The sequence below is a fragment of the Xiphophorus couchianus genome, chromosome 24, assembly GCF_001444195.1.
Source record: "Xiphophorus couchianus chromosome 24, X_couchianus-1.0, whole genome shotgun sequence".
NCBI lineage: Eukaryota > Metazoa > Chordata > Actinopteri > Cyprinodontiformes > Poeciliidae > Xiphophorus > Xiphophorus couchianus.
This window is the reverse complement of record NC_040251.1, coordinates 5,728,697-5,752,457: the sequence shown is the minus strand read 5'-3', so window position 1 is coordinate 5,752,457 and position 23,761 is coordinate 5,728,697. Positions and strand designations below refer to the sequence as shown.

Sequence of the window (23,761 nt, the reverse complement as noted above, 5' to 3'; positions counted from 1 at the left end):
TTATAATCTGGAACCCAAAACCTTCTGATGGTTCTGGTTCTGTGGGCCTAAATCCTCTGAGCGTCACTTCGAGCTGTCAGGGAGCCTCCAGCTCTTCTTCTGCTGCTCCAGATGTTTCTCTGTTGGATCCAGTTAAACCCAGAGTTCTGCTTCAGAGGTTTCCCTGAGCCTCTGCTGCCCCCTGCTGGACACACTCAGAACTGCAGCTGGTTCATCCCGGTTGATAATCAGCAACAACCTTAAACACCAAGACCCGTCAAACAGCAGACCTAACGTTGTCCTGATGTACTACCGACAGTTCTGCGATACCGGAATACCGCGATCCAGAAGACACCTGGACAGTGATGATGAGGATTTGCTATTATTATTATTATTATTATTATTATTATTATTATTATTATTATTATTATGCTGTTCTTGCGTCCCCTCGCAGTGAGCAGCTCCGGCCGCCAGGGGGCGCCTCGGCCGCCCTTCTTTGTGTTCGGTTCTGCTCCCTGCAGAGGAAGAGGAGGATGAAGATGCGGTGAAAACAAAGAGAACCCTGCAGGTTCGGCTCTGGTTCGGAACCGGAGGGTCGGAACACGTTGCGGTTGGAGCGGAGCAGCTGGACCGCCGAACCTTCTCATGGTAAGTCCGTGGAGTGACTCGGACATCTCCAGCCTAACCGAACCGAGCTGCAGTCAGAGAAATGAACAGAGCCTGGCTGGAGCAGTGTGGCCCCACAGTTCGGCTCGGTTCTGGTTCTGAGGCAGATCTGGACCTGATGGGGAACCGTCACCGAACCAGCAGAACCAGACAGAATCAGAACCCGATAAGTGAATGTTGAGGGCTGGTTATGTTTACGGCTTTACAACCTTCAGAACCCTATGGTTCCGGTTCTGGAGACCTCTGTCGGGCTTTTATTTTGAAGTTTTTGTTGTGTTTCAGTCTGAGGAGGCAGCAGGAGCCGAACCGGGTCCGGAGGAGGAGGAGCGGGGAGGAGGAGAGGTTGCCATGGAAACGCCCAGCGCTCCGGTTTACTGCGTGTGTCGGAAACCAGATATCAACTGCTTCATGATGTAAGAACCTGAACCGATCAGCTGCAGGTCCAACTGGACCCGATCAGAACCGTGAGAAAGTATTCATCCCCCTGCAAGTTCCTGATCCAATTAAACCGGACGGGTTCCCTGTGGGACACCGCGGTTACCGGCTCGGACATCCGGACCGGTACCGGAGGAGTCTGTAGAACTCCATTGTCCCAGAATTGGAGCATCAGAACCTTTCTGCACCGGGAGGAACTCAGAAACCTCTAGATCAATCACAAGAAGAAACTTTATTCTAATGAAACAACTGGGTTCTTTACATGGACCAGAACCTCTACTGGGCCCAGACTGGCCTTCAATCCTCAGATCCAGAACTTGGACGGAGACCGGACTCCAACATGGACTCCGGACCCAGGAGAGGTTCTGATCCACATAAACCGGTTCTGTTCAGTCCTGTTCAGTCCGCTTCAATCTGACTCCTGTCCGTTTGTCTAGTCAAATCCGGTCCATTTGGTGAGGTGTGAACGCTAATTGACCTCTGACCTTCTGTCCTCCAAACCTCGGTCCAGGTTCCGTTTGAATTTGAGCGCCAAGCGGACCGGAGACCGCTCCAAAACCAGGAAGTGGACAGGGCATTCTGGGTAAATACAACCAAAGCTAACATGCTAGCCTAGCGCTAGCAGCAGAAATGGCTCCTGGTCTTCAGCTAAAGACTAAAGAGAAATCCTGATGTAGTTCAGAAACACTTTCTCTGGATTTTCCTCAAGTGTCTCGTCTTCATCACTGAGTGTGTTCAGGGCGTGAATACTTTCTGGTGGTTCTGAATGTCTTCTACTGGTACCGCTGACATTGTTCTGGTTCTGATGGATCACTGAATAAAACTGGTCTGAACACAAATGTTCATCTCTGTTGTGCACAACCAAGAAGTTTAGAAGGTACTGGTTGTGTGTGTGTGTGTGTGTGTGTGTGTGTGTGTGTCTCAGAGGCTGTGACAGCTGCACGGAGTGGTTCCACGGTCAGTGCGTCGGCGTGTCGGAAAAAGCAGCCAAAGCCATCCGAGTTTGGTTCTGCCCGACCTGCAGAGGTCAGTGTGGCGCAGCGCTGCCCCCTGCTGGCAGGAGCAGCACTTACAGCTGAGCGCTGTGTGTTTGCAGACAGAGACTCGTCTCTGGAGATCAAATACCGTCAGAAAAAGAGCAAGGAGGCGGAGCCAGAGAGGGACGACAGAACGGATGGCGAGCGAAGCTCCGCCCTCCAGGCCAGGATCGACCGGCGGCGGGGTTCTCAGGTAGACGGTCCGCTGCTCTCTGGCTCCCCCTGGTGTTGAAGCCTCACCGTCGCCGCTGTCGCCCGCAGATCAAGCGCTCGGCCCGGATGTGTGGCGAATGCGACGCCTGCCTGCGGACGGAGGACTGCGCTCAGTGCGACTTCTGCAAAGACATGAAGAAGTTCGGTGGTCCGAACAAGATCCGGCAGAAATGCCGCCTCCGGCAGTGCGAGGTCCGAGCACGGGTACGTGGTTGGCATGGAAACCAGAGCTCCAGAGTTCATCAACCAATCACAGCGTGATGTGTCAGTGGTGGGCGGAGCCGCGTCCTCCCGTTCAACATGATGCTGTGATAATTTTTGTCTCTGAGCAGAAGATGCTTCGAGTTCGAGACGAGGAGATGAGTCGGAGTGGCAGCAGGGGGCGGGGCCTGTCCGCAAAGGGGGCGGGGCATCTTTCAGAAGATGATGAAGAGGAGGATGAGGACGAGGAAGGTTTCAGTGAGAGCGAGCTGGAGCTGTACCAGCAGTACAAAGCAGCTGGATACAGAGACCTGGTGAGTGACCAATCAGACATCAGGGATTCACCTACTGACCAATCGTACGTCAGGCAGCAACTTTCTGTTCCGTGATGCGGCTTCCTGTTGCAGGTGTGGCACAGCGAGGAGGAAGATGATGCTCAGTCAGACTCTCTGAGGAAGAAGGCGGTGAAGGTGAAACACGTGAAGAGACGAGACAAGAAACCGGAGAAGAAGGTGTAGCCGTTTGATCACATGATTCATTATGTCATCGATGACGTCACTAACGCACCTGTGTTCCTGTAGAAGTCCATTTCTGTTCCCAAAGAGGAGGCAAAACCTCGGCGCCACAAGGTGAAGCAGCGCCACAGGGAGCGCGTGCGGCACAGCGAGCGCGCAGGAGAGGGCGGGGCTAAAGAGGCGGGCGGGGCTTTGAGGCAGTGTCTGGGTCCGGGCTGCGTTGAACCGGCCAGAAGTGGCTCCAAGTACTGCTCAGAGGACTGCGGCATGAAACTGGCAGCCAAGTGAGTGAGGGCTGAGCTAACGCCGGTAGCCTGATATGCAGCTAACGCTGTCTGTGATCGGCAGCCGGATCTATGAGATCCTCCCCCAGAGGATCCAGCAGTGGCAGCAGAGTCCCTGCGTCGCCGAGGAGATGGGGCGGAGACAGCTGGAGCGAATCAGGAAGGAGCAGCAGGCCGCCAGGCTTCGCCTCACGCTGATGGAGAAACGTTTCCATGAACTGGAAACCATCATCGCCAACGCCAAGCAGCAGCAGGTCCAACAAGACGAGGAGGTGAGATACGCCGAGAGACAGAACGGTGTCCTCCCGGCCCGGCCCTGACCTGTCCATGTCCGGCCCTGGCCCGTCTCTGACTGTCTCCAGGTTGCTGAGGGAGATGGGGACGACACAGACCTACAGATCTTCTGTGTGTCCTGCAGCCACCCCGTCAACCCCAAGGTGGCACTGCGACACATGGAGAGGTGCTATGCTAAGGTGAGACTCCAGAGGCAGACTTGTGCCTGTCTGAGGTTTTACTCATGGTCCAGAAGTATTCATACCCTCAGGACATCTCCGGGGAGCGGAACAGCTCCTCCAGGACGTCAACGATCGTCCTCCTGTCTCACTGTGTCTCTGTCTGTCCAACAGTACGAGAGCCAGACCTCATTTGGCTCCATGTATCCGACTCGCATCGAAGGGTAAGACCACTGTACCTCCTCCAGTCTCATTACATTAATGTTGCCTCATGTCTCTCTCCCACATGTCCCTGTGTCTCTGCTGTCTTCGTGTCTCAGGGCCACCCGGCTGTTCTGTGATGTCTACAACCCTCAGAGCAAGACCTACTGCAAGCGGCTGCAGGTTCTGTGTCCAGAACATTCCAGAGATCCCAAGGTACGTCTCCTCTGATGAAAACCTGTTGATCTGAGGAAGGATGGACCGACCGACTGACGGACCGACCGACCGACCGATGGGATGTTAAGGATTCGACACAAGTCTGGTGACGTTGCTCTTCTTTCCCCTGGAACTGTCATTGCCCTCCTCCACCAATATTTGTGTGTGTGAAACTTTGCACTCGTACATGAAGATGCACAACAGGAGGGCTTGCAATGCAACACGAGAAAGTGGAACCTTGGTTGCTGTCACATGATACTACGACCAACCAGCGAGGGTTTCATTGACTGACCAATGAGAGGAGCGTTGGCTCTTCAGTCTGTAACCAGTTTCAGCACGGAGGGACACATCATCTCAGTTGGGTGTCCAACGTTGTCTTTTGTAGAGTCAACAGCAAAATTCCTGTCACTTCTTTCTGACTCTTCATCCTTGAAGTCACAAACTGCTTTGAAACTTTAAAAGTTCCATCCAATTTCAGAAACATTCAAATTTCTAGGAGACGAGCAATCCGAGAATGCGATTCGCAACACAACCAGCATTGACATCTGTCTCTCTTCTTCTTCATTCCCGGTGTTTCGATCCAATTTTCCTGTACTGCTCTTGTTGGAGAGCATGACCAAGAGCACGCGACCCGAGAGCGCGCACTGCAAAAGCGTGATCTGAAAGCTTTGGCCTGTGTGTTGAGCCCATTACTGCCCTGTTTTTCTTTCTGAGCAGGAAACGGATCAGAACCAGGAGTGGAATCCTACCACAGTCGAGTCCTTGTTCAGATGGTTTCTGATGTTTCAGGTCCCAGCAGATGAGGTGTGTGGATGTCCTCTGGTCAAAGATGTCTTCGAGCCCACTGGGGAGTTCTGCCGGGTCTCCAAGAGGAAGTGCAACAAGCACTACTGCTGGGAGAAGCTGCGGCGGGCCGAGGTCGACCTGGAGCGAGTCCGAGTGGTAACCAAGTCCGAACGCACTGGAAAAGATCTGGAAACACTTCCACCTGGGGATGTTCAGTTAAAACCAGTAGTTCTGCTGAGATCAGTAGGGGGACTGATCTCACAGACTGAACTCCTCTAAACACTTATCGTCTCTCTGTCCTCTCTGTCCACCAGTGGTACAAGCTGGACGAACTGTTTGAGCAGGAGAGGAACCTGAGGACGGCCATGACCAACCGGGCTGGGCTGCTGGCGCTGATGCTGCACCAGACCATCCAGCATGACCCAATCACCACCGACCTGCGCTCTGCCAAGGACAGGTAGACGGCCGGACCCATGGACATCTGGACCCATGGACATCTGGACATCTGTCAGCAGCCGGGCTTCATTTCAAGAACCAGACAAACAGAACTGACCCGGATACATGACCAATCCAGAACTGGATTAACTCACAGAACCGTGAGTTAATCCAGAACAGTCTGAATTAGCAGTGAGACCCGCTTCCCGCTGGGGAAGGTTCTGGAGGCTCATTGGTTCTGGAGATACGAACCATCCCGGCCCACAAACTGCAGCTTGCACAGAACCGGTTCTGGTGCTGACAGAAAGATTTTCACTACATTTTCACCTAAAGTTTAATTTCTTGGATCCAGCTGATGTGACACTGAATGTTCCGGGTCAGTATCGACCCGTAGCAACCGGTAACTGGTCCGCAGCAGAATTTTCCTCTGTGGGACAATAATTGTCGTTTCCACCATCAGCAGGGGGCGATCAGCGCCATTGGGTTGCAGTCTGAATTTATCGGGTCAGAATCCAGAACCGCCAGGCGCTCCGTGTTTATCCCCGTCTCAGCCGCTCTGTAACCATGACAACAGCCACTTAGCGAATAAAACGTCACAAAGTCGAAAACATCCAGCTGTTCCTATTTATATGGCCAGTTTGCGTGGCTGTTGGTTCTGTGGTTCTGGTTCTGGGTCAGCTGGTTCTGTTGGTGCTGAAACTTCTTTGTGCTGCTGCCTAAACCTTAGGGGACCACATTACCCATAATCCTCAGCCCTATTGATGACAGGTTGGTGCTGTTGCTACACGAACCCATCAGAACCGATCCGGGTTTTTACTGGGACCACAGCAAGACTGACACCTTCAATGGAAACCAGCCAGCAGCCAATCAGAGAGCTCCATTGTTTTACTTCTGATTTTCACTTTTAGTGTATTTGTGATTATAAAGTTTTTTGTGATGTTTGTCCATCTGTCCTGGTCCAGCTTCTCCTGCTGCTTCCTCCCGCCTCACAGGAAGTGATGCGTGACCAGATTCTGTGTTTTTATTGGCTCAAATAAACCTGATCATGTTTTCATATCTGCTGCTGCAGTTTTCTTCAATTCCATGATCCTGATTTAAAAAAAATATGTCAATACGTATTTTCACTTAAAACACACAACATATTTTACTACACCAATATGCTAAAATTTTATGCGTTTTTACGTTAATAAAAAACCAACCAGTTTCTTTCATAAACTGTTGATTGATTCGGAGATAAGATCATTCATTATCACTTCAGGAAAATATATTTGATATAATCCAGAACATAATAAACATATCTAGTAAATTAATTTCTGGTTTGATTTCATTAGTATTCAGTCTGAAACCCGCCTGACTCTGTAACTTGGGCTGGAACCGGGCCCGGACCAAAATGGCGGTTGAGTCAACGCATCGTTCAACTCAGGGTGTTCTTGCGTGTTTATATTTACTCCTTGCTATGTGACGTCATCTCAAAGCGCCAGTCGATGTTGCATTACGTTCGCGCTCAGATAAACAGAACCGTACGGAACCAGCAGAACCAGGCGGGGAGTTCGGCTCGGATTCGTCGTTCTTTGATGCTCTCAGGAACCGGAAACCCGCCGGAAGTCTGACTTTGACTCCCAGAAGAAGATAAAGCAGGTAAACAGATTAGTTCCGGTTCTGGTTCATGATTTATGGGATGAAAACAGGTTCGGATAGTGTTGGATCAGCAAGGTCCACATGAAGTTGAAAGAGTTCTGTTAGCATTATGAATATAAAATATGTTTCGACAAGTTCTGAACCAAACCGGACAGAATGTTTCTGCATCGGAACAATCTAAAATAATTTTCATATCTGGATGAGAGATGGTTCTGCTCAATGAACCAGAACCATCAGACTGAGTAAATGTCTAACGGTTCTGGTTATGGACCTCAGTGACAGAATATTCCGGTTACTGTTTCATCTGGGGGCGGGTCGGGTTCGGAAACCTTTCCTGCCTCTGAGCAGAGATCAGCTGGTTCTGGTTCTGTCCGGCTTGGTGGTTCGTGTACCGCTAAGCTTCTGACTCTGACACGAAGATGATCCATTCAGGCTTAAATCTGCTTTCTAGAAGCAGAACCTGGTCCTGGTCCGGAACCAGAACCCGGTGTCCCTTAAGTTCTAAAATGTCTGGTTCTGTTCCGCTGCAGGTGGACCGGGTCAGGCATGGCGTCCGGATCGGATCTTCCGGGATCCGGAGTGAAATCAGTCAGGAGGTCTCCACGCCTGTCACCTCAGGTCTCACACACACACACACACACACACACACACACACACACACACACACACACACAAGTTTCTAAACCATGGTTCTGATTCTGACTGAGTTTGTCAGTTTGTCCCAGAGTCTCTTCGGAAACACTGAAGGATTTTAGACTGTGTGTGTTTAAAGTTTGACCCACTGGGTCAGTAATTAATCTGATCACAACCTGTAGAACCTCCGTTAATGATTCACCTGAAGAGCTGCAGGTGCAGCTTCCTGCTGCTCAGGTGCGTTAGCTGCTGCTGTGGTTACAGGCTGTGGGCGGAGTCAGCCTGCAGGAGGTGAAGAGGACAGGACGGATGGAGAATAGCAAAGAGGAAGACGGTCTGAGTGGACGTCTGAAAACGCTGGTGAGACTCTCTGTGATTGGTGGGTTTGAATATCTGGGGGCGGGTCTAATACTCCTGCTAGCATCCTGATTACTCAGGAGTTTCTGGCAGGTTTCTGGTCCAATAACGGTTCTGATCTGTGTCCAGGATCTGTGCAGCAGGTCTGCAGCCAGCGGAACCGGACTGGTTTACTCCCAGATCTTCACGCAACACCAGAACCTCTGGGATACCAGGTAACGGATCTGGTCTGGATCGGGCCTTCAGCAGCAATTAACTGATCCGGTCCTGCTTCCGTTCAATCGAGGTCTCTGATTGGTTGTTCACTTCCAGCCATGTGGAGAGTCCAGACAGAGTGACGGCCATCATGTTGGAGCTGCAGAGAAGGGAGCTGCTGAGCCTCTGTGTCACTGTGGAGGTCAGTCTGGTCCGACCTGCGCGGCCGCTGGCCGACCCGGTTCTGATCTCTCTGTGTTTGTCTTTTAGCCCAGAGAAGCTACAGAGGAGGAGCTGTTGCTGGCTCACACGTGAGTCGACCAATCAGAGAGCACAAAGCCTGACTTCCTGTTTGTTTGTGTCAACTTCCTGTTTGCTGATGTTGCTGCAGGAAGCTTTATGTGGACGCCATGAGGGCGACTCGGACGATGACCCAGACGGAGCTGCAGAGTCTGTCTGACCGATACGACTCTGTCTACCTCCACCCTGTGAGAGCACACACACACACACACACCCGCACACACACACACGCACCTGCACACACACACCTACACACACACACACCTGCTTTTTGTTTTTATTGGCTGAAAGCCAAAACACATACTTCAGCTGTTGCCATGGAAACCACTAGAATAAGTCAGAAACATGGCTGCCGTTCTGTCTGAAGTCAGGTGTCAGTGTCACGTAGAACATGTCTGAAGTTCATCATGTGACCTACTTCCTGTGTGTGTGTGTGTGTGTGTCAGGAGTCCTTCCAGGTGTGTGTGACGGCTGTTGGTTCAGTCCTCCAGCTGGTGGATCGGGTCCAGACCTCTGACGTCAGGAACGGATTCGCTGTCATCAGGTAAACGCAGCAGCACCTGTTCCTGTCACCTGACCCAGGAGACGCACCTGACCTCCTTCTTCTTCTGCTGCTGCGGTCAGACCTCCAGGTCATCACGCTCAGGCCGACCAGCCCAACGGCTTCTGTGTGTTCAACAACATGGCGGTTGCGGCTCGCTACGCTCAGAAACGCCACGCTGTCAACAGGTGAGGGACGGTCAGCCGCAGCGGCGCCTCCTGCTGGTCGATCCCAGAACTTCAGCAGAAACAGATTACAGTCCAGAACAAAACCCGAACGGACTCAGAACCTTTCTGTGGATGAAACAGCTGCATATGCTCTTATTCTGAAAGGTTCTGAGGATGCTCTTATTCTGAAAGGGTTTTGAAGGTGTTCCTGTGTTTTCAGGGTTCTGATCGTGGACTGGGACGTCCATCATGGTCAGGGCATCCAGTACCAGTTCCAGGAGGATCCCAGGTAAACAAAACGGCTCTGATCCAGGAAGTCACTCCCCCTTTAAATCTGTCACTGATGTGTTAACCAGCCGCTGGCCGTTAACCAGCCGCTGCAGCTGGTTGGCAGGAAGCAGAGCCAGTTAAAACAAGGGAGGACAGAAAGGTGAGAACAGCCTCAGTTCATCACCTGTACCTGAGAGCTGTGGGGGCGGGGCCATCAGGAAATAAACACATACAGGGGAACATTTCAAAATAAAATGCATAACTCTGAAGAGAGGTAAATCCTGTGTGTGTGTGTGTGTGTGTGTGTGTGTGTGTCAGTGTGCTGTACTTCAGCATCCACAGGTATGAGGGCGGAGCCTTCTGGCCTCACCTGCAGGAGTCGGACTGCAGCTTTGTGGGCAGCGGGAGAGCTGAAGGGAGGAACATCAACCTGCCGTGGAACAAGGTGAGTCCACTCCAGAACCGCTCCAAAACTGGAGCTGCTGACCCTGGATCAGTCCTCCTGAGGGAGCGCTTGTTTTACCTTCCTGCACCGCTGGTTCTGATTCTCCTTCCTGTTTGTGTGTCAGACGGGGATGAGCGACGCTGATTACATCACCGCCTTCCAGCAGGTGCTGCTGCCGGTGGCCTATGAGGTAACACACACACACACACACACACACACAGGGTGTGTTAGCCTGCAGTAACTGGTGTGTGTGTTTGCAGTTCCAGCCTCAGCTGGTTCTGGTCTCAGCTGGTTTTGATGCTGCAGCCGGAGATCCGAAGGTAAAACTGACCTGAGATCAGCCCCTCCGTCCTGTGGGTCACTTGACTCACAGTGTGTGTGTGTGTGTGTGTGTGTCCAGGGGGAGATGTGTGTCCGCCCTCAGTGTTTCCACATTCTGACCCACATGTTGATGAGTTTGGCTGAAGGTCGGCTCGTTCTCGCTCTGGAGGTAAATTTTCCACATCAGACTTTTCACACTAAAAGCACGTGAAGCTCTTAACTGCAACTTAAGTCAGGTGCTGTTTCTGTCAGGGAGGCTATGACCTTCAGGCGACAGCAGAGGGCGTCGCAGCCTGCGTCACATCTCTGCTGGGCGGGGCCTGTCCTCTTCTGAACCCGCCCACTGCTCCCTGTGACAGGTAACCCTGCTCTCTGATTGGAGGCTGAGATGGGGGGTTGTTTCTAGCTGAGCAGTTTAGCACTGGTTGGTGCTGCACCATAGCATTAGATTCCTATAATAATATTGTGTTAGCATAGTTCTATAGCGTTAACCTCTGTGTTGATACATCAGTTTAGCTTTAGGTTATGCTAAATCCATGGTTGGTATTTTCCTTTAGAGGTAGGTTCTGCCATAGACATGAATACGTAGACGGGTCGGCCCGTTGCTGTGATTTGTCACAGCGTCCGCCATATTGAACGTGGCCTATGTGACAGTAAGCTAACACAAGTAACTGGACCAAACTTCACAAAGTGCTGTTCTACTAAGTATTTTAAGTTAATAAATGTCATTGACACATTTTCTCACACACACTAATATATTTGGTAATCACAGAAATGACTAAAGACAGAGTTTCTAACTTTTAATGTGATTATTTAATTATTTTGGGAGATTTCTGAATAAAGAGCACAATATTTTAATTTGCTAGAAAAGATTCTGATAGTTTTTTTATATTGACATTGATGAACAGACACACTTTCACAGTGTTTTATTCAAGAACATATTTACATGATTTCATAATTTAATGTACATTCAACATTTCAAGAGAAGAAAAAAATTATTTATTTTTTTATATTTTATTGATAAATGACTTTTGATTTATCAGTTATTGTCAAACATTAAACTACATATTTTTCTTACTTTTTTCCAGAAAAAAAATTAGATTATGTCAACTCTGCTATTGACAGCAAAGGGTGAAAAAAAATCTAAGAGTAAATCATTTTTATTTAATTACATAAGCTGTATTAATACACTAACACTTCCGATTGATTTATTTAAAAGTACACAAAACGTGAAAGAGTAAAACATTTATTTATTATACTGGGAACACTGGCCACAGGCAGGGCTTCAGTCTGCTGGTCACACTGGGAGAGGTCCAGTGAGTTCTGAGACGTCCTGGTACTCAGGCTAAAGCCCAGGATAAAAGAGAAATTATCCAAAGGTGTAATAGAAAATACATCTATTTTTCCTTCCCATTCAGAAAAAAGACATTTTTATCGTGTTGGGCTCTGACTCGTAGCATCTTTATAGCTAAAGATGGCGGCGTTGTGAAGCTGAGCTGTGAAACAGAAGAACAGCAGCTCCCGCTGGCTATGTATTTGTTGGGAGGTGGAGCTCCCAGTGCTTCCAGTTTGTCCCCTGTTGACTCCTGTCTCTGTCCCCAGCGCCTTGCAGTCCATCTCTGGGACCGTCTCAGCGCTGTACCCACACTGGGCCTCGCTGCAGGTTCTGGCTGGACCCAGTCTTGAGAGTCCTGTCATCACAGCAGCAGCGAATCACAGCAGCCCAACACCGGCTTCCATCAACACTTGTGTTGCCACGACAACAGGTCTGGCTTACGATGAGAAGATGATGGAGCATGTGAACCTGTGGGACAGGTGAGTCGACCGCTGAACATGGAAACTAGCATTAGCGTGTTGCTGTGAACGTGTGAATCGTTGCAGGCATCACCCTGAACAGCCTCAGAGGATTTCTAAGATCTTCTCCAAACATCAGCAGCAGGGATTGGTCGCCCGTTGCCATCGGATACCCGCCCGCCTGGCGACAGAGGAGGAGCTGGCCGTGTGTCACAGGTGAGAGGTGAAAGGTTGCGTGCCCAGCTGTTGCCACCGGGAGGGTTTACCTGTGTGTGTGTTGCAGCCTGCAGCACATCGAGCAGATGAAGGCGACGGCGGAGATGAAACCCCGCGACCTTCACAAACTGGGAAACGAGTTCACCTCCATCTTCTTCAGCAACCAGAGCTTCCAGTGCGCCCAGTTGGCTGCTGGAAGCTGCTTCAACGCCGTGGACGCCATCCTTAGTGGCCAGGTAGGCCCGCAGGAACACCTGAGCCCTCAGGAGGCCTCAGCAGGTCCTGGACAGGAGTCATTGGATGGCGCCATCGCCATAGCAACGCACCAGACAGACAAAGTGTTGATCAAAGAACAACAGCAGCATCAGAGCCAAACTGAGAGATTTACATCCCCAGAATAAAGTCATAATATTAGTAGCATAAAGATCCAATATCACCAATAACCGATTTAAAGTCATTTTTTTATTTATAAAGTGTAACATTCCTCATTTTAATTCTGAATAATTTTTCATGGAGTTCTGCCTTAAATTTATTTCCTTTATTAGGAACTATTAGTTTCAGGGTAAAAATAAATAGCAACAGGAGATTTTACAGTTAAGAAAACCTCCTACTCTGAATAAAGAAAGTAAATAATAAGAGGCTGTGCCCCCTGGTGGCTGGCTGTCTCCACTGCAGCTGAGTAACGGCGTGGCCATCGTCCGCCCTCCGGGTCACCACGCTGAGAGAGATGCTCCCTGCGGTTTCTGTCTCTTCAACACCGCCGCTCTCGCCGCTCGCTACGCCCAGAAAAACTCCCATGATCCTCAGCTGCGAGTGCTGATCCTTGACTGGGACGTTCACCATGGCAACGGGACGCAGCACATGTTTGAAGACGACGACAGGTGAGGAAGGAGAGCAGTGAGAGTGAGAGCGCAGCGACATGAATCTGATGTTCTGTCTCTGTCTGCAGCGTTCTGTACATCTCTCTCCATCGCTATGACAACGGGACATTCTTCCCCTTCTCAGAGGACGCCGCCTCCGACAGGGTGGGCGTGGCCAAGGGAGCGGGCTTTAACGTGAACGTAGCGTGGAGTGGCGGGCGAATGGGCGACTCTGATTACCTGGCAGCATTTCATCACATTGTCATGCCGATCGCTGCCGAGGTAATCAATGACAGAACCATTGGTTATTGGTTAATCAATAACTTTTACTGTTACAGGCAGTTCATCTAATAGAAACTATCTGAAGGCCTCTGATTGGCCGCCTCCCTGCGGTGTTCTCTGATTGGTCCGTTTTTCCTCTGCAGTTTAACCCCGGACTGGTTTTGGTGTCGGCCGGATTTGACGCGGCCCGGGGAGATCCGCTGGGCGGGTACCAGGTGACTCCTGAGGGATACGCCCACCTCACACACCTGCTGATGTCACTGGCTGGGGGGCGTGTCCTCATCATCCTGGAGGTGAGGCCTGACTGCTCCTCTGCTCCTGATTGGTTGATGCTCCTCTGCTCCTGATTGGCCGGCTTTCTTTGCAGGGCGGTTATAACCTGACGTCCATCTCTGACTCCATGGCGATGTGCACCAGCATGTTGCTAGGAGACGCTCCCCCCTCACTGGCCACACCTTTCCCTCCTCCCCATCACTGTGCAGTGGCAACAATCAGGGAAGTCATCCGACATCACGCCCCCTACTGGCGCTCCCTGAGGATTACCGGTGAGTTTCGGACCTGGACCGGTTCTGGTTCTGTATCTGGTTCTTACTCTGATTCTGGTTCTGTGTCCGGTTCTTAAACTGGTTCTGATTCTGTATCCGGTTCTTAATGTGGTTCTGTATCCGGTTCTTAATCTGGCTCTGGTTCTGTGTCCGGTTCTTAATCTGGTTCTCATTCTGTATCCGGTTTTTAATCTGGTTCTGGTTCCGGTTCCTAATCTGGTTCTGTCTGACTCGGTTCCTTTCAGTTCCAGAGTCGGTGCAGTTGGCCCTCCCCTCCCCAAAGCATCGTGGGAAACGTAGTTCTGAAGGCAAGAAGTCAGACAAACGGCCACTGCCCCCTGCTGGACAGGAGGTTGCTACGGTAACGCCCAGATTGAAAAAAGATTTCCTTCTAAATTGCATAGAGTCACATGACTTGTCCCGTCCAATCAGATGCAGGGTATGGAGCAGCTCACTCAGGGATTGGCCAGTCTAGATATCACTCAAGCCCCGCCCACCCCACAGGAACCGCCCACAATGGAGGTCAAAGGTGATGTGGAGCCTGAGTTGGAGAACAGCCAATCAGCAGAGAGCATGCAGACTCAGGTGAGTCCTTTAGATATGTCTCTCTCTGACCTCTGCCTTCAAATCTGACCACTTCCTTTTTCCTGTCAGAATGTTACCATGGCAACAGCAGACTCAGACCCCAAGGGAGGAGAGGGGTCAGGCGAAGGGGCGGAGCCTACGCCAGAGGGAGCCTGTGGTTGGTCGAAGCCTCAGGTGTCTCTGGAGCTGACGTGCAGCACTGAGATGGGCGGAGTCAGTAGATATTAGCTCACCTGCTAACCGCGCCCTTAATGAGTGCCAAGGTGTGACGTCCAACCTGTCCCTCCGTTCCCAGGACACTCTGTACGTGGTGGACCCTCTGCCCTGGTGTCCTCACCTGGATGCAGTTAAGCCCCTCCCTCCCTCAGGTGTTGACGTCTTCCAGCCGTGCAGTGACTGCGGTTCTGACGCGGAGAACTGGATCTGCCTCACGTGCTATCAGGTGAGCCCCCCCCTACACCCCTCCTGCTCTCCCTGTCTTCAGGATGTGGTCCCTGTCTCACCTGTCCCATCCCCTCCTCCAGGTGTGCTGCGGTCGCTACGTTAATGAGCACATGGTGACTCACGGCGCCGTGTCAGAGCACCCTGTGGTGCTCAGCTTCTCTGATTTGTCCGTTTGGTGCTACCTGTGTGAGTCCTATGTCCACCACCAGGTGAGGCGGCTCCGGGTCAGGCGCGGTCCAGTTCCGACTGGTCGGCGGTACCTCTCATGTTCTGTTTGCTTCTGCTCAGGTTCTGTTCGAAGCCAAGAACGCCGCTCACTTCGCCAAGTTTGGAGAGGAAGTTCCTCCCTGGTGCTGAGCTGGCTGGTCGCCATGGAAACAGCTTCGCTTTTATCATTTTAGTGCAAATTGCTTCCTGATCTGAACATGCTTTTATTCTGAAAGTCCTACCCAGAGTTGGTTTTCGAAGGAACACTTCCTGTAAAAATTCTGACTTCCTGTGACATCACAAACCTATAATCTTGCTGCGATGTGATTGGTTGGATTGAATTGATGTCACTCTCTAAAAAACAGCAACCAGCTGACCTGGTTCTGATCCGGTTCTGATCTGGTTTTGTTCTGGTTCTGATATGGTTCAGTTCACCTCATTCATAAACCCAGCTCTGGATCAGAACCGGGTCAGAACCGACCTGTTAATAATCAATATTTGAGATAAAAATCTTACCATTTGTTTTATTGACAATAAAAATGATTTTTTTCTGATTTTCAGTTTTTAATTTTTCTACTGTCCGGTCGGGGGTATGGCAAGCCGTTTAACATAAAATCAGTTTCTCTGAAACCTTCATTTTGATTCTCCTGATTGATTATTCCAGATCAAAATGGCGTCTGGATTCGTCTCTCTTCCATAAATACAAAATAATATGTTCATAATATAATTATGCGTTTATTTACCTGAATGAAGAAAAGAGACGAGGAGAATTTCATGAACTATTTATGTTTTGATAAAACTGAAGATAAAAATTCTTTTTTATTTATTTTTTAACAGAATTTCTAAATGCTCCGTAAATCTGTAGTATTTAATCAGGTTTCTGTTTCTGGATGAAAATCTGCCAGATTGGGGCAGATTATCTTCTGTTACCATGGTGATGAACCCAGAGCCTGTTTCCATAGTGACAGAATCTGTTAGACTGGAGCATCCGGGAACTTTGCCTCCTCTTCCTCCCGCTGCAGAAAGCCTTCCTCCTCTTCATCACCATCTTCCTCCTCTTCCTCAGACCGCAGTCCGTCGCGGCTCCAGCTCAGGTTCAGTTCGGTTCTCTTCGTGTTTCCTGTCTGCTGATTTTTGAAGCGTGAACGCGCCTCGGCTCGTGCATGTGTCGGTAAATCTGACAGACGATGACGTGACGTCTGCGTGTCGGCGCTTTGATGTTTGATGTGAGTGACGCTGGTGTCTCCGGAACCTTTGATCTTTTGCTTATGTTTCCTCTTTGATGTTGCGGGATTTTGCTGCGCTCTGATTGGCTGCTTGATTATTGTTTACTATTTGTTCTGAAATCAGCAGATGGATGGATGCATGTTGGATCTGCTTCTCTGATTGGCTCATTCTTTCAGCTCAGGAGCCAATCAGAAAGCAGAACAATAATCAGCGAGTCCCTCAGAACCGGTTCTGGTTGAGCTCGGATCTGTACTGAAACAGTTTCGACCTGGTTCTGGTTCTGGTTCTGGGGAGCTGAAGAATCAGAACCAACTGCAGCACGTTGGAACCGGTTCTGATCCTGTTCCTCTAGAGGCTGCTGTTTGGGCCGAACTCTGCGCTGGTTCCGCTCGGGTTCTCCAGAACCTGTCCCCCGCCCCCTCCAGGATGTCGGTGTCTCCGGGCCTCGCCGACCTTTCCCGCCTCTACCAGACCGAGTTCGTGCGCAGCGCGCGCGCGGTCGGCGTGCTGTGGGCCGTGTGCACGCTCTGCTTCGCCATCATCCAGGTGGTCATCCTGGTCCAGCCGTCCTGGGTCGGAACCACGGCCTCCGGGACGCAGCGGGCCGGGCCGCCGCTGCCCAGCGGAACCATGGGACTGTTTGAGGTGAGGAGGCTGAACAATCACAGAACCTGACAGCTTCCGGTCTCACATTACTGGGTCATGACCCGATTAAATTCTGGATTCAAATGTTTTTAATTGTATTTATTTATTTTACAACAAACCTTTTTAACATTGAGGTGATCAGCCAATCAGATGGCAGCGTTCCTTCCTCCAAAAGTGGTGATTACTGCTTGGTTCCTAGAGTTGACTAGGTATCACCACATGGGGGCGCCTATTCCCCTTTCTTTTCTTGTAATCCTGTAGCGAGTAAGAACTCGAGAAGATAATGTAAGTTCAGTAGAGATCTGACCTTACGTGGACGAAGTGAAATAAAGTGAAAGTGTGGAATTGCTGGGTTCCAGATGACGTAGCACCAACATCAGTGCAGTTGGAGGGCTGGAAGTAAATGGAGCCCATTTATTTCTGCTGATCCAGCATTAAAATGTCTACAGTCTGAGTCCTGTACGGTTGTTCCAGCCGTTCTAATAGAGAGAAAGATAAAGGTTATTTTTTGTTTCGAAGGTAGTCGGTCACAAGGGAGTTAATTTAAAAAATCTTACCAGAAAAATGGATCAACAATCTACAGCTAAAAACAGGAGGTGCAGAAACTAACGACGCCAGAGTTTGCAGCCACTTTCTAACAGGCAACGATCGCATCGTTTAAATAGTATTTTCAGATATTTTATTGGACAGTTACTTAGAAAGACCAGCATTCATATGTAAGGCAAGATATATTATTTTTATGCCCTAGCTAGTCCCGGTCAGAAAATGTTTATTCAATAGGACTTTCCTGCTAAACAAATAAAAAGCTAAATAAATTATAACCTCCACAGCCATATGTTCATGTCCAGACATGAACATGTGGTTTCTGTAAATCGCTGCTAATGGCTGACCTACATTGGACCTGAATCCAGCAACGACTCGACATTAACGTACAACTTCAGCATGAATTTTATTTACAGAAACTTACAGAAATTTACCGGCAGATCCAAGCTGATAGAAATAACATGAGTTAGTTATGTGGATCGCCTCCGTGCGGGTAAATCCTCAACAGCCTCGTCTGTTTCAGCCCAGTTAGTGCATTAGCTACTCGTTGTGATCAATTTTGCTTTGTTTTGAACCAGAGAAATTCACTTCCGGACCTCCATCTGAATTTCGCGTCATCCAGGTCACATGTCTGAAACCCAGCAATATTTCAACCGTCCATTCTGCTGATTCAGGTTACAGTGGCTAACAACCGCTGCTAACTCCTTTTCCAACCCCACTGCACCGTCATAAGGTCAGAGGTCAGAGTGGATAACAGATTCAGAAACTCATAGATGGATAGAGTGAAAGCTAACTATTTAGCTTCAACTAAATATTTAGCGACCCCACTAGGGTAAGTGTGTAAGATAATGGATGGATGGATAAATATTTATGGGTAACACTTTATTTGACGGGGTGTGAATAAGACTGTCATAAACATGAGAAAGTCTTCATGAATATTTATGACTGTTGTCATAAAGGGTCATTCAGTAAATCGTGACACTTTTAATACAAAGTTGACATTATTCAAAATGTCTTTGTTATGACAAATTGACATTAACCAATAACCATCATATGTCATAATAGTAGTCATAATAATGTTATTAAATGTTATTACACTGTCAAAAATGTTAACAAAACAGTAATTATTTCTCTTTACCTGAAATAAAGCGGAACAAGTAGGACCAACAATAAAGATTTATTCGGCTTTAATAACCGTCATTAATAATTCCTCTTACATCAAGTGGAACAAGTAGCACCAGTTATGACGATGTCATTAAGTGTTATTACAGTGTCATTAATATTATCTCTTACCTACATAATTTTTAAAGTTTAATCAGTAACACATTTATAACAAATTTATGACAGATCATGATTTCTTGGTTAATGTCAAGTTGTCATAACAAAGACATTTTGAATAATGTCAACTTTGTATTAAAAGTCTCACGATTTATTGAATAACACTTTATGACAACAGTCATAAATATTCATAAAGAAACCTTCATGTTCATGACAGTGTTGTGTCAGTCTTATTCACACCCGTCAAATTAAGTGTTACCATATTTAGCTTGCTGTTCACTTTGCAGCTAGTTATGAATATGTAGTATTTAGTTAGCCAAATATTTATTTTAAGGTAGACAAGCTAACTAGTTTGAAGCTAGTTAGCTTGCTAAATCTTTATCTGGATGGATGTATTCAAGGAGGAATTTGTACTGTTCGTCGTACGCTAAACTAAGCTGCTTCCACAACTAAATACACTATAGTCAGTAAAAGTCGTGTGAACATCACATCACAATAAAGTAAAATAAACATGTTGCTCAATAAAAACACGTTTTCCAGCAAGTGACCAAACCAGCCAATCAGCAGCATCACTGAACACTGCTGACATTATTTATCAATCTGAGCTTTTCAATCTGTGAAGACTGTTGCTAGATGCTAACAGTTTGTCTCCCTCTGGGTCCAGGTCTGCCTGGAGTCGGACTGGCCGGCCCCGGACTGCCGCGGCGGTCTGTCCAGCCTGTCTCCGCTGCCGTCCTTCCAGTCGGTGGCCATGTTGGTGGGCGTGTCTCTGTGGGCGGTGTGGACCAGCGTCCTCTGTCTCTGTCTCTTCCGATTCTGCAGCGCTGCCACCGTCTACAAGATCTGCGCCTGGCTGCAGCTGACAGCAGGTCAGTTCTGCTGGTCCTCCTGGGTCCAGTAACAGCAGGAAATCACAGTTCTGGTTCTGACCCGCTTCCTGAGCATCAGAACCTCAGGATGGGTCTGATGAAATTCAGATAGTCAAGCCACTGTTTGTAAAGTTAGTTGGTCTAGTTAGTTGTTAAGAGAAAAAATTCAGGGTTAATTTTCGAGTCATAATTTCATCATGTTGTCATTCACTTACAAAGATTGAAATGTAAGTATTTAATTAGTAATAATCATTGTCCACACATATGTATGGAAATTTGCTTTTGGCTTTGCATTGGGGTTAAAAACACAATACAGCATTTTAAAAAAGATAAATATTTATCTTGAAACCAAATATTTAATTTTACACACTAACTACTAACTTTGCAGGTAAATTAGATAAATAATTAACTAATATCCAAATTCACTTCCCGATAACTGGAAGTGGACTACCAGAATAAAAGCTTGGCCTTTCAAACTTTTTATAAACTCCGTTTCATGTGATCATCGTTTATTTTCAGGCTAAAACAAAAGACAGGCAATGTTTCTGCAGTTCCCCTCCCAGCCTGGTGGTGGCGCTGTGTGAACTGACGTCTCCTCTCTGTCTGCAGGCTTCTGTCTCGCCCTGGCGTGTCTCCTGTTTCCCGACTCGTGGGAGAGTCCAGAGATGAGAGTTCTGTGCGGAGACTCGGTAAGAACGTTTTATTCTCTTCTTTACATCAGTTAAACATTGTTACCATGGGAACAGGAATCATAATCTGTGAGGATTAGCAGCAGAACTTCCTGTATCTGCAGACCAGCAGCCTAGTTACCATGGCGATGTTCACTGCTGGTGTCAGGCTCCTAGTTTAAGCTCCGCCCCCTTCCCCAGGTAGGCAGCTTCTCTCCGGGTAACTGCTCCGTCCACTGGGCCTACATCCTGGCGCTGCTGGGCATCTTGGACTACGCCATCCTGGCCACGCTGGCCTTCGTCCTGGCCAACCGGCAGGACGCCCTGCTGCCGCCCGACGCCCCGGACGGTGAGCCGCCGCCGCAGGAAGAACGCTGAGCTCAGGGTTGAGTTGTTGATGCTGAACATGTTTCTGTTCTTCAGTGACCGCAGGCCTGCTGATGTCCGCCTGAGGAGGTGAGTCCTCTCTTCTTCTGCTGCCTCAGCTCTTCTTCTTCTCATGTCTCTCCTCTTCCTCAGAAATCTGTCCACACCGCCATGTTTCATCATCTTCATCAACAGAGGAGCGTTCTCCAGACGCTGAGATTGTTTTAGTGGAACTGTTAAAGTTCCTGCATGTGGTGAACAGACATGAGCCAGGTTCCCTGGACGTTCCCTAAAGGTTCCCTGGACGTTCCCTCGTTGTTCCCTACAGATCCACAGTGGGTGGAACTGCAGAGTTAGTTGGTGAAAACTGTTTAACTTCAGGCTAAATATTTAGCTTATTTACTAAATGCATGATTCAAAGTAAATATTTATCTTAAATGAAATATTTAGCTTACCATTTAGTTTGGAGCTAGTTAGCTTGCTAAGCTAAAGCTTCAGCTTTCAAACTAAATATTTAACTTGCAAAAGATGAAGTTCCCTTCCTTGGAGCAGCTGACAGTCCAACAGAAACCCGCTCCCAGGTCCAGTGAGGCGGACCTGGTCAGAATCACCTGGACGTTTTTTGTCCAGGTGGTTCAGAACTTTTTGTCCGTCTCTGTTTTGCTCTTTTCTCTGTTGCTCATTAACATTTAGAACCTGATGTGGAAAAATTACAGTTAGGTTCCACCTGCTGGTTGTATCGCTGTATGTTTATTCTAAGTTCTGTATTTTCCCACCAAGTTGAAGCTGCTTGGGTTTCATGCAGAAGGTTGGACGTTGTTTTCCCAGCTGCATGGGAACCAAACTGATTCCAGGCTTTGGATCCTTTGTATAAAACTCATGTGTGTCTCTGCCTGGCGGAGCTTTCTGTTTCAGACCTGCTTCATTACTGACTGTCCTGTCAGCTCTCTGAGTGATTTCACCTGTGCAGTGCTTGGAAATAGTTTTTTTCCACGACAGAACCAGAACCGGATCCATTTGTTAGAACTCCAGAACCCTTAAAGCTTCGCTTCGTCTGAGCTTCTGTGAACCTCAGTGGGAGAAATTATTAACTCTAACATTGAATATTATTAATAAGCCATTAATATTATTGGTGATCAATAAATCTTAATGTTTGGAGATATTCTCTGTTCCGTATGTCGGATTAATGAAACTAAGTGCCAGTTTTTGTTCAGCCTGTTAAAAACATGAAAACTGTTTATGTCTGAATCAATCAATCAAATTTGATCTGTACAGCACATTTCAGCAGCCAGGCATCTTTTTGTTTTCTCCAAAGAGTTTTTGCGGCGCTAGCGGCTCCTTTTTTTCTACAGTAGGCAGACAGGAAGGAGGGAGGACATGCGGTAAAGGTCGTCGGGGCCGGGAGTCGAACCCGCGACATCCGCGTCGAGGACTAAGGCCTCCAAACGTGGGGCGTGCTAACCCGCTGCGCCACCACAGCAGCCAGGCATCTCTAAGTGCTTTACATCATAAAAACACTGAAACACAAAGTCATGCATCATAGAATCAACAATCAAACATGACAAAAAGTTAAACTGATTATTGATTATGTTTCTAATAAAACTAACAGCAGCTTTTAGTCTGGATTTAAAGGATCTCAGTGTTTCAGCTGGTTTGCAGTTTTCTGGGAGTTTGATCCAGATCTGTGGTGCATAGAAACTGAATGCTGCTTCTCCTTGCTGACAAGCTAAAGACACAACATATTCTTTTTTGTATATTAATTTTATACAAGAGTTACGCATGTCCAACAATTCTGTATCCTTTTATTTCATGCTACAGTTTCCAAGGTGTCGATGACAAAAATCTGCTCCGTTTGGAACTTCCTGCTGTTTATTCCAAGAGGTCGCTACATGTTTTATTACTGGCTCTTATGTGAATTATTATGTGAAATGATGTAAAATTGGCTTTTTTAGCTTTATGTCATTTACAATGTTATCTAACTAACTCAACTATGAACACTGACCAAGAGCAACAAGCACCAGGCGACCCTGACTGTTCTCACCCTCCCTCATCTGCCACCAAGACAGGAGACGAGAACAACCCAAGAGCAACGAGCATGCTCTGTGTGCTCTTCCCTTCTTGTTTTATTTATTCGCTGATTAAATAAATATCATTATATAGTTAATTAAGTAGAATAATAGCTACTGCAGAGTACCAGAGCATTACAAGAACAAAGAGTGGCTCTCTGTGAGGCTCCAGTCCTGTCGCTGACAGTAAAGAGCCGTTCAGAAGAATCGGATCGTCGTCAACGTCACGTCACTGTATAGCAGACTTTTGGTCACAGCGTTGTCCCATATCAGTGACACGTCAGTCAACAATAACGCAGCGCAGTGACTGACAGCTTTTTTCCTAGTGAAAGCAGTTTGTCTCTGTCCAGCTAGCTTAGCTAGCATCACCTTTCTTGGAGCTTCTTTTCTAAGTGACGATAAAAGTTTGACGTAGTTCCACCGTCAGCGCTGCTGAAGTTTCATGTCGCCATGTCTGATGATTTATGTAGTGGATTTTTATTACCGACGGTTACAGACATCTTCTGCCGCTCAGAGGAAACCACTGCGCATGTCTCAGCGCTGCGTGCCAGTTAAAGGGGAGGCGATGGCCGACGGGACACACGCAGTTAGTAAGTCACGTTATTGCTGGGATTTGAATCGGTACGTTTTGCATCCGGTGAAAACAAAGATTTGAACAAATAAACTGGACAATATGGTGGCAATTCAGGGACATTTCCACAGTTGTGGTGTTGAGATCAAATCCAGAGTCCTCCACGACCGAGACCATCCAGAAGTCTGGAGAGTCGAGACTGTTGGGAATATTAGTAAAATTATGCTAGTTTTAATGATGTTTAACTTTAGCGCATGTTGGAATATTGGGGGTTAGGGTTAGATTGTTTTATTGATTGTTTTGAGTCA

General features: G+C 48.2%; 3 protein-coding genes across 8 annotated transcripts; all 3 read left to right on the top strand.

Moving 5' to 3' along the window:
* The first annotated feature begins 458 nt into the window (after nt 1-458).
* Nucleotides 459-6,476, top strand: cxxc1a (CXXC finger protein 1a). 3 transcript variants are annotated; one of them, XR_003594764.1, is made up of 15 exons: nt 459-627; nt 928-1,058; nt 2,006-2,106; nt 2,177-2,310; nt 2,379-2,534; nt 2,663-2,845; nt 2,939-3,043; nt 3,113-3,330; nt 3,395-3,602; nt 3,693-3,803; nt 3,957-4,006; nt 4,103-4,199; nt 4,989-5,141; nt 5,300-5,552; nt 5,589-6,476. XR_003594764.1 is itself a non-coding variant. In XM_028011514.1 (14 exons), the coding sequence occupies exons 1-14, from the start codon at nt 625-627 to the stop codon at nt 5,444-5,446; spliced, it is 1,797 nt and encodes a 598-aa protein (XP_027867315.1). In that variant the 5' UTR covers nt 459-624; the 3' UTR covers nt 5,447-6,476. The 3 variants fall into 3 exon arrangements, 2 of the variants coding, with proteins under 2 accessions (XP_027867315.1, XP_027867316.1); XM_028011514.1 differs by having other exon boundaries at nt 5,300-6,476; XM_028011515.1 differs by lacking the exon at nt 459-627 and adding an exon at nt 641-815 and having other exon boundaries at nt 5,300-6,476.
* Nucleotides 6,477-6,872: 396 nt separating this feature from the next.
* Nucleotides 6,873-15,774, top strand: hdac6 (histone deacetylase 6). Of its 3 annotated transcripts, none has more exons than XM_028011575.1 (28): nt 6,873-7,058; nt 7,589-7,676; nt 7,956-8,051; nt 8,178-8,263; nt 8,361-8,445; nt 8,514-8,554; nt 8,635-8,731; nt 8,990-9,087; nt 9,168-9,272; nt 9,472-9,540; nt 9,840-9,966; nt 10,091-10,156; nt 10,227-10,286; nt 10,367-10,456; nt 10,540-10,646; nt 11,890-12,102; nt 12,169-12,297; nt 12,365-12,533; nt 12,973-13,178; nt 13,247-13,439; nt 13,583-13,732; nt 13,807-13,984; nt 14,230-14,336; nt 14,417-14,569; nt 14,639-14,782; nt 14,865-15,011; nt 15,094-15,222; nt 15,302-15,774. In XM_028011575.1, exons 2-28 carry the CDS (start codon nt 7,605-7,607, stop codon nt 15,368-15,370), a joined length of 3,186 nt encoding a protein of 1,061 aa, XP_027867376.1. In that variant the 5' UTR covers nt 6,873-7,058; nt 7,589-7,604; the 3' UTR covers nt 15,371-15,774. The 3 variants fall into 3 exon arrangements, with proteins under 3 accessions (XP_027867376.1, XP_027867375.1, XP_027867374.1); XM_028011574.1 differs by having other exon boundaries at nt 14,230-14,345; nt 14,423-14,569; XM_028011573.1 differs by having other exon boundaries at nt 6,874-7,058; nt 14,230-14,345.
* A 135-nt stretch (nt 15,775-15,909) lies between these two features.
* Nucleotides 15,910-21,974, top strand: lhfpl4b (LHFPL tetraspan subfamily member 4b). 2 transcript variants are annotated; one of them, XM_028011582.1, is made up of 7 exons: nt 15,910-16,314; nt 16,800-17,092; nt 19,578-19,782; nt 20,392-20,471; nt 20,652-20,799; nt 20,874-20,906; nt 20,970-21,974. In XM_028011582.1, the coding sequence occupies exons 1-6, from the start codon at nt 16,152-16,154 to the stop codon at nt 20,900-20,902; spliced, it is 918 nt and encodes a 305-aa protein (XP_027867383.1). In that variant the 5' UTR covers nt 15,910-16,151; the 3' UTR covers nt 20,903-20,906; nt 20,970-21,974. The 2 variants fall into 2 exon arrangements, with proteins under 2 accessions (XP_027867383.1, XP_027867384.1); XM_028011583.1 differs by lacking the exons at nt 20,874-20,906; nt 20,970-21,974 and having other exon boundaries at nt 20,576-20,737.
* The last annotated feature ends 1,787 nt before the right edge of the window (nt 21,975-23,761 follow it).